The 18,881-nt window shown below is 46.7% G+C and overlaps 1 protein-coding gene across 3 annotated transcripts in view; it reads right to left on the minus strand.

The window, feature by feature from the left end:
• The window catches only part of NCKIPSD (NCK interacting protein with SH3 domain), a 49,281-nt gene that overhangs the window by 19,709 nt on the left and 10,691 nt on the right, over nt 1-18,881 (minus strand). For 2 of the 3 annotated variants that reach the window (XM_062500757.1, XM_062500755.1), the window contains exons 2-5: nt 9,830-9,942; nt 8,895-9,096; nt 4,453-4,540; nt 1,676-2,301 (exon numbers count right to left, since the gene is read on the minus strand). In XM_062500757.1, coding sequence (XP_062356741.1) covers nt 1,676-2,301; nt 4,453-4,540; nt 8,895-9,096; nt 9,830-9,942 — 1,029 coding nt within the window. Of the gene's footprint in view, nt 1-1,675; nt 2,302-4,430; nt 4,541-8,894; nt 9,097-9,829; nt 9,943-18,881 lie in introns of all 3 variants that reach the window. The other variant, XM_062500756.1, reaches the window with a different exon arrangement.

Consider the following 18,881-nt stretch of genomic DNA (forward strand, 5'->3'; position numbering starts at 1 on the left):
AGTGAGTTGACTTTCAATTAAGACTAGAATAGGAATAATAAGGATATAACTAATTATAGAAAATTATACAAAAGGTTGAAGCAGGTATGGTATCTACTATGAGCAGACCAAAGCTTTAAATCATAGCTAATATCTTACTCTGTTTTAGGGAGTCAAAGAAAAACCTTGAAAAATATGCAAGTGATGAGCTGCCCATCTATTTGCATGGACTGGGGAGTAGAGGGATTTCAGAAGCTACAAATTAAAAAAAAAATTCTTGACCTAGAACTGACAACTCAGCAACAATTCTACAAAGAAACCCCCGAGACTGTGGAAGGATTTGGTTTAATGAACAACACAAAGTCAACAATAATAATTTGTATCACTAAACCACACTAGAGAAGCTACAGGAGTGCAGCCACCCCAAAAATACAAGTGACCACCTTTCCAACTGTTAGAGCTGGTCTTCAACACCAGGTGAGCAACCTCACCTGGGACCAGGCCCCCACATATCAGTAGAGCTATATCATCTGTGTGGGATACTGAGAAAAAACGCACACGGGGTCCACAACATTTACACCTGAGCACAGTGCAAGCCCATGCAGGGCCCTCTCCTTCTGAAATCAGTACTGCTCAAGATAGGTATGATGAGGTATTATGAGATGGGGCAGAGTCTTCTGCTGTGTCTCCATACATTACTGCTCATTTTAAAATCCCACAGATGTCCTAGATGACAGTTACCAGAAGATCCATACTCCTCCCTGCACCAGCATCACTTTTTCTCATCTTTTTCAGGCTGGTCTGCAACAATGGCTGTGAAATTAAGGCTTTCAAATCTCCTCTGCAGAAACCTGGCACTAAATAACTTGTGTGGAATTAAGCTTATAGCATCCTGAGTACAGGTATTCATGATAAAAATAATATTCAAATCTTGGACAAGATGCAAATATCAGAGAACTGAACTTCTCAGCATGCAAGACAGAGACAGAACACTTGGTTGAAACAGCTAAATTTTTTTGCTGAATCTAGATCACATATTGACAGGGCATTATTATTGGAGAAGGAAGCAATTAACCACTAGGTCATGGCTGCAAAGAGACTTGATGATTGCTTACAAGGCCTCTGTTCAGTGAAAACAGTCAACTAGATTATGATTTGATGTAAAATTTGAATGTCATTAGTTCTCCATATTCAAATGCCTCTGAACAGTTCATTATAATCTTGCCACCAGCAATGGAATTCCAATCTTAAAAGTTTATATGATGCGCACTCCTCAGAGCTGCACTGAGCAAGTGGGAGCTGAAATTTATTATCCCTCCAGCTAAAGCAGAGGGCTGCCCAGGTGCACTTCACCATTTCAATGAGTGATGCAGAAGGAAAAATAGGATTATTTTGACATAAGTTTTATTTATAACAAGCTCAAGATAATGCTTTAACTCAAGGTTATGTTGTACATCTGCAGCTCATCTGAGGAATAAACTCACCTGTTTTCCACTTCTCTGCTAACAGTACTAGCACCTGGCTTAAACCCCTGGTTCTCCTGGCTGGACATTTACCTCCATCTAGCACCTTTCCATTTGGCATCTCGCTGCATTTCTCATCCCAAACATCAGGAGCTCATTGAGCTCATACCACCTTATCATTGATGCTCTGAGGTGGTGTGCAGCAGTCTCTGCTCCAGCCTCACACATATTACCTTACTCTCCACCACGGAGATGAGGATCTGCTCCATGATGCTGCTGGTTGCAGGGACAGAGGTCTGGATGTGACCGATGACAATGCCAATGGCCACACGGGACAGCTCGTAGCTCAGGTGGGTGTTCCTGCGCACCAGCTCGATCAGTTCGGCACCAATTGTCTTGGGCACGGAGGCCACCAGGCCGCTGGGTTCTGCTGACAGCGACTCCACCCCAGCTGCCTTCTTATCCTCCAGGCAGAGGCTGCTGAAGGCATCCAAGCTTGCAGGGGGGGGCGGGGCAGTTTTCTTTACCTGAGAAGTCTTCTCCCCATCCACATTGTGGGACCTCTGGGTCCCCCCTTCAGCTGGCGGTGCTGGGGCAACCCTCTTGGACTGGGGAGATTTGCTGGTATCCTTTGGGGAAGTCCCGTAACGGGAATGGGTCACAGAGCCGCTGTCCAAATTGCGTGTGATCGTGGTGTGGACACTGCGGCTTGGGACAGGGGGTGGAGTGTTGGCAGGGCTGGAGGTGGCTGTTGGGAGAGCGGTCTCAGATACAGAAGAAGCAGTGTACAAGGTATCCAGGGATGTTGTGCTTATAGAGGAGGCACTAGAGGCTGACCCAGGAATAATTTCAACAGCATCTGAAAGGGAACAATTAAACATGCCTTAGCAACAGCATCAAAGGAAAAAAGAAAAAACCCAAATTGCTACAGCACGGTCCATTAAAGGGCTCATTGTGCATTCGACCAGAGCAGTTTAACTCCTCTTCCTGCCTCACTTATCTCAAAGCAAAAATGTACCAGTTCTCTCTGGAGCATTCCCACACAATCACCTCTTTAGAAATGGGAAAGCTACTCTGCTGAGATGAATACCTTTCAAAGGGCTTAGTGTTTCACACAGGGGAAGGGAGGGAGACATGGACCGAACTAAGGGACAGAAAAGTCTTTTCCCCCTGGCTTAGGCTTTTTCTGCATTAAGGACATAAGCCCTCACTTCTGAAAGATGGTGCCTCAGAACTGCAAGACACAGAAGGCTTCACACACAAGCCTGCACCTCCCTTTTGCACAGACCTCAAGGTTAGCACTGACAGTGGAGGAAACACTTGACTGACAACCTCTTTAGTCCCTCCCTTTCAGCACTCTCCACCATTTGATCACGAGCCCTGCAGTCCTGCTAGCACCCACTGATTTCACTAGCCTCCACACTATCTGCTCTACGGTATTTCTCCCCTCACCTCTAGTTTTGTCTAGCTCTGGTAGTGGGAGTACCACCTTCCAAGGGAAAAAAAATCCACAACAAGCAAAGAGATACTAAGTTTTGTTTTTTTTTTTTTTTTTCCTTTAACTCAGTCTTATATATAGTTTTGGTTAATCTTATCCATTTGTTTCTAGTGGGCAGAAATGTATCCGGGTTCTTCCCTGACTATGAAAACAATTACTTGGACAAAAGGTGGGCGAGCTGGAGCTTCCCAAGAGCGGCTGGTGTTGGTGCTGGAAGAGGAGGAGCTGCACTCCATGGGAAGCTCTGCTCTTACTGAAGGCAGTCACTCACACACACACACATGCCCAAAGGAAGGAGCAGTGGGACTGATGTGAAATGCCTTTGCTGCCCTTCTGCAGGCAACTCCAACCATTCCTGCTCCATCAGTACTTGGAGCCCTCCACTAGTCCATCCACCACTCCTCCCAAAGTAAACACCAGCTAGGCAGAAAAACTGGGCCCCTCACTCCCACACAGGTCCAGCATCCCTATTTTTCCTCCTCCTCACAGAGGATCGTTCCTGAATCATAGCTCCCCCCATGCTTCATTAAATTAAAATAATGAGTTGAAGGAAACTGACCTTTGCAAACTCCCACTACTCCAGTGAAAAATGGCTCAATACCATTAAGTACCATTAAGGAGGCTGGTCCCAGGTCTCCATTACCTGTAAATCATTAGCTCTGCCCTGCTCCACACAAGGGGACAAGTGGGCTTGAGATGGGCTGAGTGTCACCAACAGCATCACTGTCACAGCACAGCAGAGCACTCAGGTAAGCTGGCAGCACGTCAGAAGGATACACACTGCTCTGTCAGACCAACCACGCTGAAGATGGAGAAGCTCCAGCTCTGACCCTACTGTCCTGCTCTCAAGTGTTTCTCCCTAGCTGCTCCTCTGCCTGTGGGCAGCACATAGGCAGATGTGTCCCTGATATTATTACTGCTCCTTACAGGCACCAGCCACTGAATTCATGCAAATCCAGCCACTGTACAAAGAACGTGTTCAACAGATTGGGAGTCAAAGACAAGACCTGAAACTGCATTAAAAGCCAGTGAGTTCCTATGGTGAAGTATCACACACTGCACTGCAAGGGAATGCTCCCTTTGCCATATTGGGAGACAGCCATGGTGTCTGTGGGAGAAAAAGGATCTTAAACCACTGACATTGTGCACTAGCCAGACTAGCCACATGAGCAGGCAGAGAGCTGCTCCTTGGAGAGAACTATGATTCCCAGGGCCACAGACACTGAAAGAGCAGGGGGATGCTGTAGCTGGCACTCATCCACAAGCTGCTCAGACTCTTCCAAATCAGAACAGGCTTGAAGGAACACAGGTCACCAGCTCAGGACCACAAGCCCTAAAACCTACAGCTGTATAATTTTATAGATATATTTGTAAGGATATAAACCATATAGGAATTCAGGGAATGGATAAGGAGCTCATCTAAGCACAAAGCAGAAGCATTCAGGCTTCATGGTTGTTACACCACCCAGTGTCTGCTCCATGCCCAAGACCTGGAGAGCAGTTTGTCCTTACTTTTAATGGGAGCAGCAATCTGTGTGTTCTTGCGCTTCTCTGGAGGTGGGGGGGTGACAGGAGCAGCACGACGAGCCTGTGGTGGGATCTACAAGGAAAGATTTCAGAGCAATCAAAGGAGGTTGACAATAAAGATATTCTCTTTTACAGAGGTTTCTTTCTCACGTGCATGTGTAGATTTGTCCTTACATCTCTCTTGTCATTCGGGACAGTTTTCTCAGGAGGACAGATGCTAATAGGTGGCCTCCTAGAAGAACAAAGCAGGACTCAAACTGACTTCATCCCCTCCCTGTGACAGGCAAAGCAGCCCTTGTTTAATTGCTGTGTTCAGCAGCACACGGCACATATGTCGTGTAGACCTGTCAAGCATTTACTCCTCCTTTATTCCAAATGCCATCCCACACACTTACCATGTCTCCACACTACTCTCAATAGCTCCACAGAGGCTGCAAACAAGAGTGTGAGTTTACACACTCTTCTGGAGAGATCCATTACAGCACCTACAAATACCCTTGCAAAAAGACAAAGCAAGGACTGGAAACGTAACTGCCTTCTCCATGCTTTCAAAGCTATTTCTGTTCATGCAGGGAGAAAATAGGGTTTGGCCCTACAGTGCAACACTATGCTACCTATAGTAAGACACACTGGAGGAAGCTTTGCCAGGGAGTTTCATTAGCTCCATGTCTGGGGTTTCTCGTGCAAGTCTTCTAGGATTGCCAAGCCAGCAATGTACAAGCCCCAGACCCAGACTCCTACACCTATCTTTTCCTGTCAGATATAAACACCAATATCACATTCATTCACAATTACTCCAGTGAGGTGCAGCCTCAGGGTTAACCTCTAATCAGCAGGGCATCACTGAACACAGCAGCCAAGTGAGGTGGGAGCACATTGCATCAATATGCCAGTCCCCAGCGGCTCAGGCCCAGGACACACTGCTTGGGATCTCTTGGGACTGGTGGGATTCAGAGCCTGCTGCCTCAAATGTGCCTCTGCTTTTATGGGATATTGCAATCTCTGTCTGTGGCCAAACCTCCCAGTGGAGCACAGGAAGGGAAAGGAGGTGATGGTCTGAATGCCTTGGGTAACCCGGCTTCAATCACTTGGAATCTATAATGACATTCAGTCCACCACAAGTGAAAATTTTTCAGGTTTGTTCAGCTCTGGAAGAGAAGCTTTTCTGTGCACTGTCATCGCTGAATAGACCTATATGTAAACACCACACAGAGCACAGAGCTCTGCCACCCCACAGGGAAAATCTGAGACAGGTACTTGAAGGGTCTCTATCTTACGTAGCTCACTAGAAGGAGAATGAAAAATGTATTTTTTTCCCACAGATCCAGGAAGGACAAAAACTTTATCTGAAATGGGAGCAAAGATATTCCTGTAAATAAAACCACCTTCAAAAGCCACCTCAAATGTTCAAGACTCAATGCCAAAAGCTAACAGTGTGCTCACAGCTCATGTCTAGATACACTAGACAAGTGAAGACAACAGTTTGCACAAAGACTTTTAAAAAAGGATCTCTTAGTACCTTTCCCACCCAAAATCAAATATTTCCAACCTATACCATGTCATATAAAACACCCCTTATTTACAAGTGCCTTCAGCTGGTGAATTAGTACGAGACACTGCTGCAGACTCCCTGCCTGCACTCTCGGCTCTTGTCAATCCACCCCACATTGTTCTCTGGGTGGAATGTTATCTGATACTTGCATACAGCTTCAAAAATTTTCTGTGTTGGTCCAAAAAGAGACTGCACAGCTGAAAGAGGTCAAGCAGATCAGGAGGGGTCTCTGCATTGCCATGGTTGGCAGGCTGGCCCCAAATCCAGAAAGCTCAGCTGTGCTAAAAGCAGAGCCTTGTCTGCAGAATGCTGGGGCTCACAGCACGAGTCAGAGCTGCTTGGCACAGCACAGCCACGATTACTGAGGCAGTGGGATTTAGCAGACTCAGAGCAGGCTCAGAGCTTAGTGCAGATGCGTGACATTGTTTGGAGATAGCAAGGGTTGGGTCATTCTGGAATATTTCCATGGCTTCATTAGCCTTTCCAAATTTACCACACAAGTTTAACACAGTTATCACAGGCTAGTGCTTAAATTAAAGATGTACACATAATGCTAGCTCAGCCCCTGCCAGTTTAGACAGCCACACACCACAGTACAAGCAGCTGCGAGAACATAAAGCACCACAGGAATTTCCCTGTGCTTGCCCAAGCTGCATGGTCAGGAGGTGTGAGGTGTAACTGATGGCCATCCCCCCCCCGCCCTCCACCCCACATCCCAGCCACTGCTTGGGGCCAATAGGAGGATGTACAATACCAAAACCCCAAAAGGGAAATCCCCCTCCTCTGTGCAGCTGCCATGCACAAGATGACCATGCAGGAGTCCTTGAAGTTCAGATCCCACCTGTCCAGAAGTGAAAAGATGAGGGGCCTTACCAAAGGTTTAGAGAGAAGCAACTGTACTTGTGTTGAAAGCCTCCCTTTCCCCAGACCTCTATTAAGGCACCGTGAACTTCCTCAAATCCACTGATTTTTACACATCTGCTGCCTGTCCCTTACCCTTTTGCAAGGACTGATAGCAGGCTGTGCTCCCTGCGCTGCTCAAAGACAAGAGCTGACTCAACCACAACACTCCCATTCCCTTTGCAGCCAAGCAGGCAGAGAACATCACCACTCTGACTCCTGGGAACAACATTATTGCAGTAGTACCCTTTAAGCAAAATAATAAAACAGTAAACCAAATGAACAATCTCCCACCCGCTACCTCCTCCAGGCAAACTCTGCTAAGCCAGACACACTGGTCTGTAGCAAAGGTTTCTGGAGATGAGCATCACAAACTCACTGAGCATGCACAAATGCAGCAGACTGACTAAAATACTCCATGAGCCCAACCTCCACCCTTGGCAGCTGGTATGGCAGCAACCCCAGCCTCCCACCTTATGCTGACTATAAAAGCTGAAGGACAAATGCCCTCACCAACTACTGCAGCCAGTTCAGTCCTGGGAGCAAAACCATTAAGAGGAAGCCTCAAATTTTGCTTAGGTTTTCAGATGCAAACACTGAATGCACCTGAAAATACCAAGCACTGAAAAGCACATGCCAAGACCTCTGCTCCTCCGGAGCTAGTGAGAAAGTTTAGGTTTCAGTAGGTCTCTTCTTAGGGTCCTGCATAACCAGTGGAAGAAAGCAATGCGGCTTCCTCCACTTTGTACTTTTAAAGCACTTGGGAAATCCACCAAGCAGTTAAAATCTCAAGGAGCCCTTTCAGTACAGGGCTAAGCTGGAAGCCCTTCAACTGCATCCTCAGTGCCACCCAGACAGAAACAGTTCTTTGTCAGCCAAGGAAATTCATCTTCCTCCTTCTTGGCAAGCAACCAAAACACAGACCAGATAAAGACAGGGAATCAGCATGGAGAATGGGCTGTAAGGTGTCCCATTTGCTCAGCCCATAATGCACAAGCTTGAGAATGGAGCTAGTTTGACTGCCAAAGAACAAAAATGAACACTGAGGAGAAAAATGGGGTTTGTAGGAATTGCTGTGTTCAGCCAGAGTGAGCCAGAGCTACCTTTCATCTCTCCAAACTTACAGTTCTTCAAGTGTAAAACAAGCCTCATCTGCTAGGGGTGACAGCAGATCAGTGCCTTATGAACACAATACCTCCAAACACTCAGTCTAGAGAGATGAAGAAAAATTACAGTGCATGTGTTTGACTGTAGGAGAAATAAAAAATCTCCACGCTCATCCTTGCTTGGTGCCTTTAGCCCTAACATTCAGCTACACCTACACAAGAAAATTTGGCACATCATTCATCCCCAACAGGCACAACCTCATCCTGGGCTGCTGCTTTGAAGCCTCACTGATGCCGCACTGTAACCTTGGAACTGGGTGTCACTGAGATAAAAAAAGACCTGCTTTAAATATTATTTCCTGCAATTTGCCTCTAATTCATCATGATAAGCAACCTTCAGACAAAGCAGGATCTCTGGGGATTTTTTGGCTTTTTGTTTTGTTTTGAGTAGTATAAATAGGCAGCCACAGCAGATAAAATGCTTAAGGACCAATGTGCAGACATAACAAGGGGGAAATGAAGCAGTGCTGAGTGCTCAGAGGGAGCTCTTCTTCTCATGTCAAAACTGCTTTTCAAAGCATTTTCCAGGGAGCCTGCAACTCTTTTAGAAAATTGCCAAGAGATAGTCACACAATATCGAGTGGATTTCACATGTTTTCACATAAAACCATGAACCCTCAAGGATTCCAAAAAGCATGACAAATGTAAGTGGCAGAGGGACTGTTCCAGATTTCTTACACTGCAGTAATCCCAGGTCAGCAGCACAAACACCTGATTTGTAACTTCAGCTGCAAAGGCATTTTATTAAACGGGACAAGACGTGTCACACCACCCAAGGAGAAACACAGCAAGTGTCCAGCCACTGATACCTGATAGAGACCTTCATCGTCCCCCTCGAACTCGGTGTTGGGGAGGCTGTGGTGGCGCTCGTAGCCTGTCCGGCACACCCCGTTGGGCTGCCGGGACACATCCAGGTGGTGATCACTGGAGGACTGAGTCATAACTGTCCCCTGTGGGGTGGGAGAGTGGCTTTTACGGGACACAGTCTCCTTCCGGTGATGGATCAGTTTTCTGAAACGGAATGACGACATCAGGAAGAGCAAAGGTCAAGGGAGTGACCGTGCTGCAACATTTAAATTATTTTTTTAATGATTTATTGCATTTAGGCTATATATACCAGAATGGGCTGCATTACTCTGAACACCAACTCCAGTTTCATTAACAACTAAGGAAGCACTTATGGGGGAGGAAGGAAGAGTCTTTGCAAGGGCCCATAATTTATTCATCAGTTCACTGGAGAAAAATGCCTCCTCCTCGGGGGAGAGTCACATATTGCACTGCAAGCTTCAGAAATTGCCTGCACTTTAGAATTGCTGTTCAACTGAGATTAAACCAGCATGCCTCAGTACAGAGGTGTCAGAGAAAACAAAAATTCTCCTCACAAGCAATTATTTGAGAACATACTAAAGACCTTGTGTCACAAGCCAAAAGCCTCTACACTTCCTGGCTGGTAAAGCAGAGAAAATGAAGCCAGAAAGGTTTTGGATTTCTCCTCCAAGCCTGCAGTGTGGCTGAGAATCTCCTCTTCTTGGCATGCACTGAGACAGAGGAACAAGGCCAAAGCTCTACTTTGCTGGACACAGTTGTCAGGAGGAGAAACACAGCTCAAACACTGGGTAGTTCTCTGAGTGCAGCAGCACTTTGCAGCACAGGGGCTCAAACCAGTGACATCCAACATCCCCCAAGGAATGACACTGTGACCACCCTCCACCTGCCAGCTCTCCCAGATGCCCATCATACTTACTGGAGGACATCTCTCTGCTCCAGATTGTATTTCCCCCCATTCTTCATGGCTGCATTGTGCACAGCCTCAATGGCACGGTCAATGGACTGGAGAACCACATCCTGCTCCAGCACCTGAAAAACAACATCCAACATGTTACTGTGCCCTCCAGCTGAGGTTCTTCTGCACCAGAGGTCATGGCAGGAGAGACCACAGTTCAGTAAATTCCCAGAGATTATGTCGGGGAAAGAAAGTCACTGTTACAAGCACCAAAGCCCAGTGATGCCTACAAAGAAACCAGAGACAAAGCTTCAAGACCATGCAGCAGCCTTGAGTATTTAGCCTGCTGCAGGGAGGTTTAGAGATCCCACTGCAAAGCCAGGCTCATCCCAAGCCAAGTTATTCCTGCTTTTGCTGCCTTACTGTGGAGTAAATTCACAACTGTGAATGCGACAGTTAAAATCTGGTGGTCTTCAGAGTCTATCAGCTCTGGATGTTTGTTTCTTTTTTGCTCACTTTTTTCTTGATGGATTTTATACTTGTTTTGTAATTTGAAGCATCTTTTCCAAATCACAAAATAACTAGATTGGAAGAGACCTTCAATATCATTGAGTCCAACCCATGCCCTAACACCTCAACTAAACCATGGCACCAAGTGCCACATCCAGACTTTTATTAAACACATCCAGGGATGGTGACTCCACCACCTCCCCAGGCAGACCATTCCAGTACTTTATCACTCCTTCCATAAGTAAACTTTTCCTTAATATCCGACCTAAATTTCCCTTGGTGCAGCTTAAGACCACGTCCTCTGGTTCTGTCAGTGCTGCCTGGAGAAAGAGACCAACCCACACCTGAGCACAGCCACCTTTCAGGGAGTTACAGAGTGATAAAGTCACCTCTGAGTCTCCTTTTCTCCAGGCTGAACAACCCCAGCTCCCTCAGCCGTTCCTCAGAGGGTTTGAGTTCCAAGTCCCTCACCAGCCTCGTTGCCTCCTCTGGATGCTCTCAAGTGTCTCAACGTCCTTCCTAAACAGAACTGGACACAGCACTCAGGATGTGGCCTCACCAGTGCCAAGTACAGAGGAAGAATGTCCTCCCTGCTCCTGCTGGCCACACCATTCCTGATACAGACCAGGACACACTGCTGGCTCATGTTCAGTCACTGTTGACCAGTACCCACAGGTCCCTTTCGGCCTGGGCACTGTCCAGCCACACCATCCCCAACCTATAACATTGCAGGGGGTTACTGTGGCCAAAATGCAGGACTCTGCACTTGGACTTATTAAATCTCCACCCAAGCTGCCACATTTATTCCTCCCACCAGCCAGATTAGCACTTGTTACAGCAGTTAAAATAAACAGCAACCTCGAAAGAAGAGATAGCAAAGATGCCACTCCCTGAGCTCACAGAGGAAGATGGAAGGGGAAGATAAAGCAGGTGACACTCTAAAAGGCTTTGTTTATCAACAACTGTCATGCTTTCAGGAGAAAAGACTTTTACAGGACTAAGGCAGAAGGCAAAGGACATGCTACTGAGTCTCTGACCCACAGGTTTCCCATAAGCTGCCCCTGGGGTCAGCACCATCCATTCAGCCCCACTGCTCCAGCCTCAGCCCATGCACAAGGGGAGGAGGGGAACGCTCAGACTCCAGTGCTCACTGCAGCTGTTTGAACACTAAACCTCTCTTTCATTTACTTTGGCCCCCCCACTCCCTGAGTCAGAGCAACTATTTTATCCAGCCAAGCAGCGGCTGGATTCTCATCAAGGATGCACTTTAATTGGCCTTAAGGGGCTGCAGAGCACAGAAGGGAAGCCCTCCCCACCAGGGCCAAAAGTGCCTGCCTCCATAACACTGGCATGCAATTTCTGATAACATGCTATGTATTATTTATATCCTGGTTAATTGCTTAACCAAATGTGAATTAACAGCTACCACAGACTGTGGGGAAAAAAAACAAGGTGTGGATGAGAGGCCTCTTCTGCAATATTAAGCTTTGAAAAATTTAGGAGAGGGTTTTTTTTTTGTTTTTTGCTTTTTTTTTTTTTTTTTGGTTTGTTTGTTTGTTTTGTTTTTTTGCTGGTTTGTTTGCCCAAGGAAGATAGGGAAGAAAGCAACTGGGGAAAACTTAAAAAAAGAAATTTGTTAAAGTATCAGGTCAAGAACAAAACCAACAGTCAAAACTCAACTTTGGGATGAAGCCTCCAAACAGCCCCATGTGGCCTAGGGATAAGGCCTAAGGGAGCATTTCACCACCTCTAACTACAGAACTAAGGAAATGGAGCAAAGCGTATTTGAACACATTCCGAGGAGGGTTGAAAGGAACAGCAAGTTATTTCAGTGAATTCACCTCAGTTTCTGAGAAGATAAGAGAAAATTACAGCAAGCTGCATGCTCGCTCTGGGAAAGGGAAGCAGTGCAGAAGTCTCCAGCACTGCTGTCTCCAGGAGAATGCCAGTGTTGCTCTGAGAGCCCCAGACCCCTGTCCTCTGCACACCCCACCTGCCCTCCTGCACTCCCACATGAATCCCCCCTAGTCCACTCCTCCCAGTCTTCCCTGCTTTCACCCACATGGGTTTAAACCCTTTCTCAGTCTGATAATCCCAGGGAAGACAGCACTACAGAGCACTGAATCCTACTGAACAGTTCAGCATCTCTGCCCTCTTCCAGAGAGCACACCAGCATAGTTCACAGGAATCCATCCGCAGGCTGGCATCATCGAATGGTTTGGGTTGGAAGGGATCTTTTACATTTTCTACTTCCAACCCCCGACCATAAGAAGGAATGTCACTCACTAGACCAGACTGCCCAAGGTCCCATCCAACCTGGCCTTGAACACTTCCAGGGATGGGGCATCCACAGCTTCTCTGGGCAACCTCTTCCAGTTCCTCACCACTCTCCAGTTAAAGAATTTCCTCCTAACATCCAACTAATCCTCACCTTTTTCAGTTTGAAACCATACCCCCTTGTCTTAGCACTACCTGCCAATGTAAAAAGTCATTGTCCATCTTTTTATAAGCTCCCTTCTTTAAGTACTGCAGGCAATGAGGTTACCCTACAGCCTTCTCCAGGCTGAACAATCCCACTCTCTCAGCCTGCCTCCACAGGAGGGGTGCTCTTATGGTACTGCTCCTTGCTGTGCAATGCCATTTATTAAGGAGTGAGTGCTTCCTTTCTGATAAAAACAGCATTTTCACACTAATGCAGCGGTGCTGTGACAACTGGCTTTTAGCTGCTGTGCCCTTTCCTTTTGTTTGTTCCCAACCTTCTATTAAAAAGGCCCTGTCAAAGGGCTGGAATAAAAGAGCAGCATTAACTTGCCATTTTCACTTTATGACATCACTGATGCTGCTCATAAAACATCTCCCTTGCTCAGCTGAGCTGGGAGAGTGCATGCTGGGGTGGGGGGGGAAATGGCAGGGTCTTCAGCACAGGGGTTGCCTCACATTCTCAGTTTGTAGAATACCCAGCATCAGGGATCCCCTGCATTGTAGTCATAAAGTTAAAAAATAAATATCAGTATTCTGGATAGATCATGTGATTCAAAGGAATCTGCACACTCCTCAGGTTAACCAAAATGGCACTGCTTTTTTTAAAGGGGGATGGATGGATGGATGGATGGATGGATGGATGGATGGATGGATGGATGGATGGAAAAGCACATTGCAGTTGAAATGAGTGCAGATTACAATGAGGCAAAAGTCTGGTTTGCCAAGGTCTCACCTATGATCTCCTTCTCCCTAAGGATTATGTGCTCATAGCAATTCTGGGCAGTGCCTTGCTATTCTCCCCATGCAATCTAAGGAGATCAATCACTCTGCAGGACACGGGAATCCTGCCTGCCTCCAGCACTTATTCCTGAGGATGCTGGCAGCTGGGACTGCACTGCAGTCCTGCCCCATCCTATGCTCCAGGCTACAGAGCTGAAACCCTGTTCATAAGCTAAGGCTCACATAGAAGCAAGGGAATGCCTGAAAAAGGCATTGCTGTACAGAGGGCTGTCAGAGGAGACGTAGCAAGCAAAATCCAGGAATTCAGCTGGATTTACTGAGGCTGCATGATGGGGGTTGGCAAAGCCCTGAGCAACCAGTGCAGCATGTGAGCCATTAACTGTGCCCTTCACCAGTTACTGGCTCAGCAAGCAGGCGCAGCCATGCCATCCACTCTGGGAAGGCAGAGAAAGTGGCAGGGACAGGGCAGGTACAGGGCAGTGATGGCAGTGGAAGACACCAGCCCTCATGGGGTGAGCGTAGGTGTCTCCTCAGTGAGCATGGAGTGATGGTGCCCAGGCCACGGCCAAGAGGTATCAACCTTCTGCCCAACATACCATGAATATCAAGGAGTATTTGATGAGGTATTGATTACACATTCCCACTGGTGCCCCACCCCAGAAGGGAGTGGCTGCCACCCCCTCTATGAGATATTTCTGGTTTAATCAAACAAAGCTGCAGCAGAGAAGTGCTGGGCTCTATGAGCAGCATGTCTCCACCAGCCTGGTGATGGCCAGCAGCAGGGGAAGAGCAAAGAAGTGACCCTTGGTGAGCACAGGCCATTCTGGCTACGGGGCACTGTATCAGAGAACCAGGGCTACTGCCAGCACCTCACAGGCCAGCTGCTCTGCAAGAAACATGGTACTGCTCAATTAGAGCCATAATTATCAGCCAGGAAACTGAATTTCTTCCTTCATAGCCTGGTGTAGGAGAATCACAGAAGCATCAATAAATCATTATTTCCTCGCTCCTTGCTAATAACACAAGCAAACAAAAGGTCTCCCTAGAGCCTGCTGTCAATATCCTCCACACCTGATGAGAAGAGAGCCAGACCTCAGCACTGCCTTGGGGTGCTTTGCACACCCCGAGCTAGGTGGGGAAGGACGCCTTTCCCAGGGCCAAAGACAAGCTTTTAAGAAGTATCCTTCCAGAATGTCTTGTGATTACCTAAGCATGGCCATCACAGGGCATGGCCATGTAGAGGCAGGAAAGCATCTATCCCCATGCCTCACACTGCTCTCATCCTCACTGCCTCAAGAGCAGTCTCCCCAAAAGAGCACACCTGCACAGGATGTGTCACACAGGCTGGTGAGAGACCTGAGCAATTCAGAAAACACTACAGGTGTACTTATTGTACATGCAGCACAACTTCCTCTCCTGTCCTCCCTAAGCTATCGAAAATGTTGCTCCCTCCTCTTTTTTTTTTTGTAATCTTTCTACATGTACCACTGGTGTTGTTTAAATGCACTCACACAGAAGAACTTGCTCAACAGTCTAGAATAATCATACCTTTCAGAAAAGCATTTTCTAGACAAACAGGCTGACAGCTGCATCAGCTCAGACAGGCTGAGCCACTCTGTGCACAAGGCTCCCACATTTATGAAAGTGGCCCATTAACTTATGGCAGGCTTTTCTTTGCCTCCATAGGGGGCTGATCCAAGAAAACATAGGTTTTTTTCTCCTCCTACCTCCCCGTTTTTTAGTGATCAAGGGCATTTGCTTTTCTTCACGTGCAGGAATCGGTGCCCTCATGCCTGCAGCTGCCTCTGCAGCCAGAGGGGTGCCCAGGCAGGGCTGTTCATCTTCACCCTCATCTCACTGCCCCAGCTTTCACAACATGACAACAAAGGACAGACAAAGTTTTGTCTCCAGTGACAGCTCAGTTTTCACGCAGCTGCACTGACACGGACCACTGGTGAAATTAGTGTATTTATCCTGCTGGCATACAGAGGCACAGGCTGGTTCTTTGTTACACAAATCAGAGGAACCACCTCCTAGGTCACATGCCCTTCACCCCCAGTCACCGACAGACTGTCTGCATGTTTATTCCTTCCAGACTGAAATGATCAGCAGCACCAACTTACAAAAACTAACTATCCTTTGTCTGTGGCAGTGATGTGCCACATCAGAGTTCCCCCTTTGGAACCACACAGCTCAAACAAATAGGCTGAATTTTGGTTTTTTGCATTGCTGGGGAAAATTCAGCTCCCTTCCCTTTTTGCAACCCATATCAGAAATTTTTAGTCCCCAGGCTGTTGGCTAAGAGAGATGCATTAACTTATTCTTGCCGGCATGAAGATATTGTGCCCCGCGGCACTCAAAAACACACAACAAAAACGCAAGCGAAACAATGGGCAACTGCCCTGGTTACTGAGCAAATAAGATGACTAAAGCTCCAAACAAACCTGCAGCATCTCTGACTCGCTGTGGAGAAAACAAAGACACGGCTGAGCTCTTGTGACAAAGAGGCAGCCCAGAAGCAGCCCAGGAATTCCTGCTGATATGCTATAGTGCGTTTCTCTCTCGGAATCGGTGTTTTTCCACTGTGTGCTGACAGCAGCCACTCGAGCGGACAGCCGGCACAAATGGGAAATGAAAAGAAAGGATAGCCAGGGAAAGGGCTTAAGCTGTGCAAATGATGCTAAAGCAAAAGCCAGAGCTCCTGGCAAAGAGATACACTAACTAAGGACAGTACAAAAGGCATTGGAACAAACAGAACCCTAAAGGCAGCAGAGGGATGCTCAGTAACCAAGCCTCAAACAATTTCTCTCCCAAGAGCAGGAAGCCTCGGAGTTAGGGAGAAGGGGGCAGACACAGGCTGAGGGACAACAGAATGCATGCAACCCAGCACTGAGTGCTTGTACTTCCCGAGGTGGAAATGCTTTATCCTAGGTCTCTCCAGCCATGCTCAGACCCTGTTTACTGGCCACAGTGACCAGAATTGGCCTCTGATTCTCTCCCCTCATAATTTTGCACTCTCCAGTGACCAGAACATGTGTCTCATACCAAAACAGTTTAAGAGGATAAAAGCAGACACAGAAATTTTTAAAATAAAACAATCAACACATACTTACATATCTTGCTGTTCCCTGCTGCCTTAATTGTAACTGCTCTCAGTGCTTCAGGGGACTTCCCTGGCTCAGCCTGCCCCAGGTGAACAGCTGCCAGACAACAGAGCTGCCCCTCTCTTCAGGATCACCTGTTCAGCATCATTTTTGCACACAGCTGTCAAGTCAGTACCTGACATGATCAACTGTGACATCTGTGCAGGAAAATTTACATTTCTGCTGATACATAAATAAACAAAATGTATATACATACATACATTGGAGTTACCATCTACACTGAAAAAAAAAAAAACAAACAGTAGATATCCTCTGCTTTGATGAAAAGTCAGGATTATGAACCAGGATATATCAAGGTGGAAGGAAACATACTGCAAGGCAAGGCTAGAAGTATACCAAGACTTTTGACATATTAGCATTTGAAACTGAATAAAAGCCCAACAGAAAGGGTTTTGCCAGACTTTGTGTAGTTGTCAGTTTGGCAACCCAAGAAACTGGTACAGATGTTGTTTGCTCACTAAGATTCAGCACAGCTCCAAGATCACTTCCACAGAATTAGCACAGGTCTGTAAGAAAGCCCCTATATTAATTATGATCAAAAATGCAACTAATTTCTAAGTTCCCAGAGTGCTGGGAAGAGTGCAAGGTACTAATCTCAGCCCATCTTTGCTTTGATTGAGTTGGCAAAAACATGGATGCAGGATGAAGATCCAGCCACAAAACTCTCTTTGCAGTTAATCAGGTTTGCCAAGAGCTGCCAGAATAAGGTGCAAGGTCAGAGCCCGGAGGAAAGAACAAGACGGGAAAACTCTGCAAGTCCTGGTTCTTCTTATAGCATTCAAAGAGGAAGGCTCAGTTTCCCCCCACAATTTATTTCCATAGCAGAGCCATTTAAGGACTGTTGAAGGTGCAGGTGTAGGGCAGCAATGGAGGGGGTATCAGAGGGACTGAAATGCTCCATGCACGCTTCACTGTCAAGAGAGAGATCGTGTTAATTGGTCACATACAAAATACCCAAGTGTGCACACATCCTTGTCAGCTGAGAGTTGCTTCTGCATGCACATTTATTCTTGGTAAAGTGGATGTTTTTGCTGATGTTTCTGTTCCTGACTCTCACCAAATCCAGAGAGTCAATGCCATCAAGGTTTACTGGGACAGTGATAAAACTAAAGCTAATTCATACCCCAAAATCAGTGAAAAGAGACAATGCTGCAGAACTCGGTGGTTACACTGTTACATGTGTGATCATACAGATAACAGCAAAAGCCAAAATAAACCCCAGAAAACTTTGAACTAAAAATCCTGCAGTTGTTTTTGACTGGCAGACAGCAGAATGTTATTTTTCTGTGCTGCAAAACTTAAACAGACTGACAATTCTCACTGACCTACAAAAGTACCTTGAGAATTTCAAGTTTAGCTTTGTTTATCAAAGGAATGAGGCTAACTTGCTGTTATCCCCAGAATCAGTTCAAGAACAAATTCCCAGGTTTGTTCAGTGAGCTTTTTCAGTTCCACTCTTTCGGTGGGCTTAAAAATTTTAAAGGGTTCAACTGGATTTGCTGACATTTCACCTACAAGGAAGTAAGAGGTGAGTCATGGAAGAAATGCAATTCATTAGTGTCCCACACTATCTGCAGGAGAAAAACAGCCTCTGCTTTAGCTGCAATTTATAATCCCATCTCCTTTCGCAGCTTAGAGTGGCACAGGATCCCCAGCAAACACAAAGAAATGGGGACAGGAGGGGAATGTCCTCATAAGACATTGTGCTTCAGGCAGCAAAACAGCCATAATCTTGTTTTCCTCACTTCCCCAGGCAGTGAACAAAAAAAACCTACATTTGTTAGACTGTTCATTTCCCATGTGCAAAAGTTGCTCCCAGCTCCCATGACTCATTACAGGATTGATTTCTTGCATCTGCTTCTTCTCATGCCACATTCGCCTGTGTCAGCACCCATCTCACTCAGAGGCGTCAGCAAGAGCAAACCACTGTATTTCAGAAAATCTCCCCAGCACATATTGTGTGGGACAAATCCTGTAGGAATGGAGATGGCCAGGAGTCAGCTCACCTCCTGCATGCAGGTCTGGAGCTGCTTAACAGCAAGCAAAGGGTGGCAGTAACTCTGAAGCTGCGTGGTTTGCACAACTCGTGTGTGTTTTCTCTCTCCCATCCCTCTAAACTCTTCCAGGTCAGGGCTGATCACCCTTCACCATTCCTAACTCCCTTCAGCCCAGCTACA

Source organism: Cinclus cinclus, chromosome 12 (genome assembly GCF_963662255.1).
Source record: "Cinclus cinclus chromosome 12, bCinCin1.1, whole genome shotgun sequence".
NCBI lineage: Eukaryota > Metazoa > Chordata > Aves > Passeriformes > Cinclidae > Cinclus > Cinclus cinclus.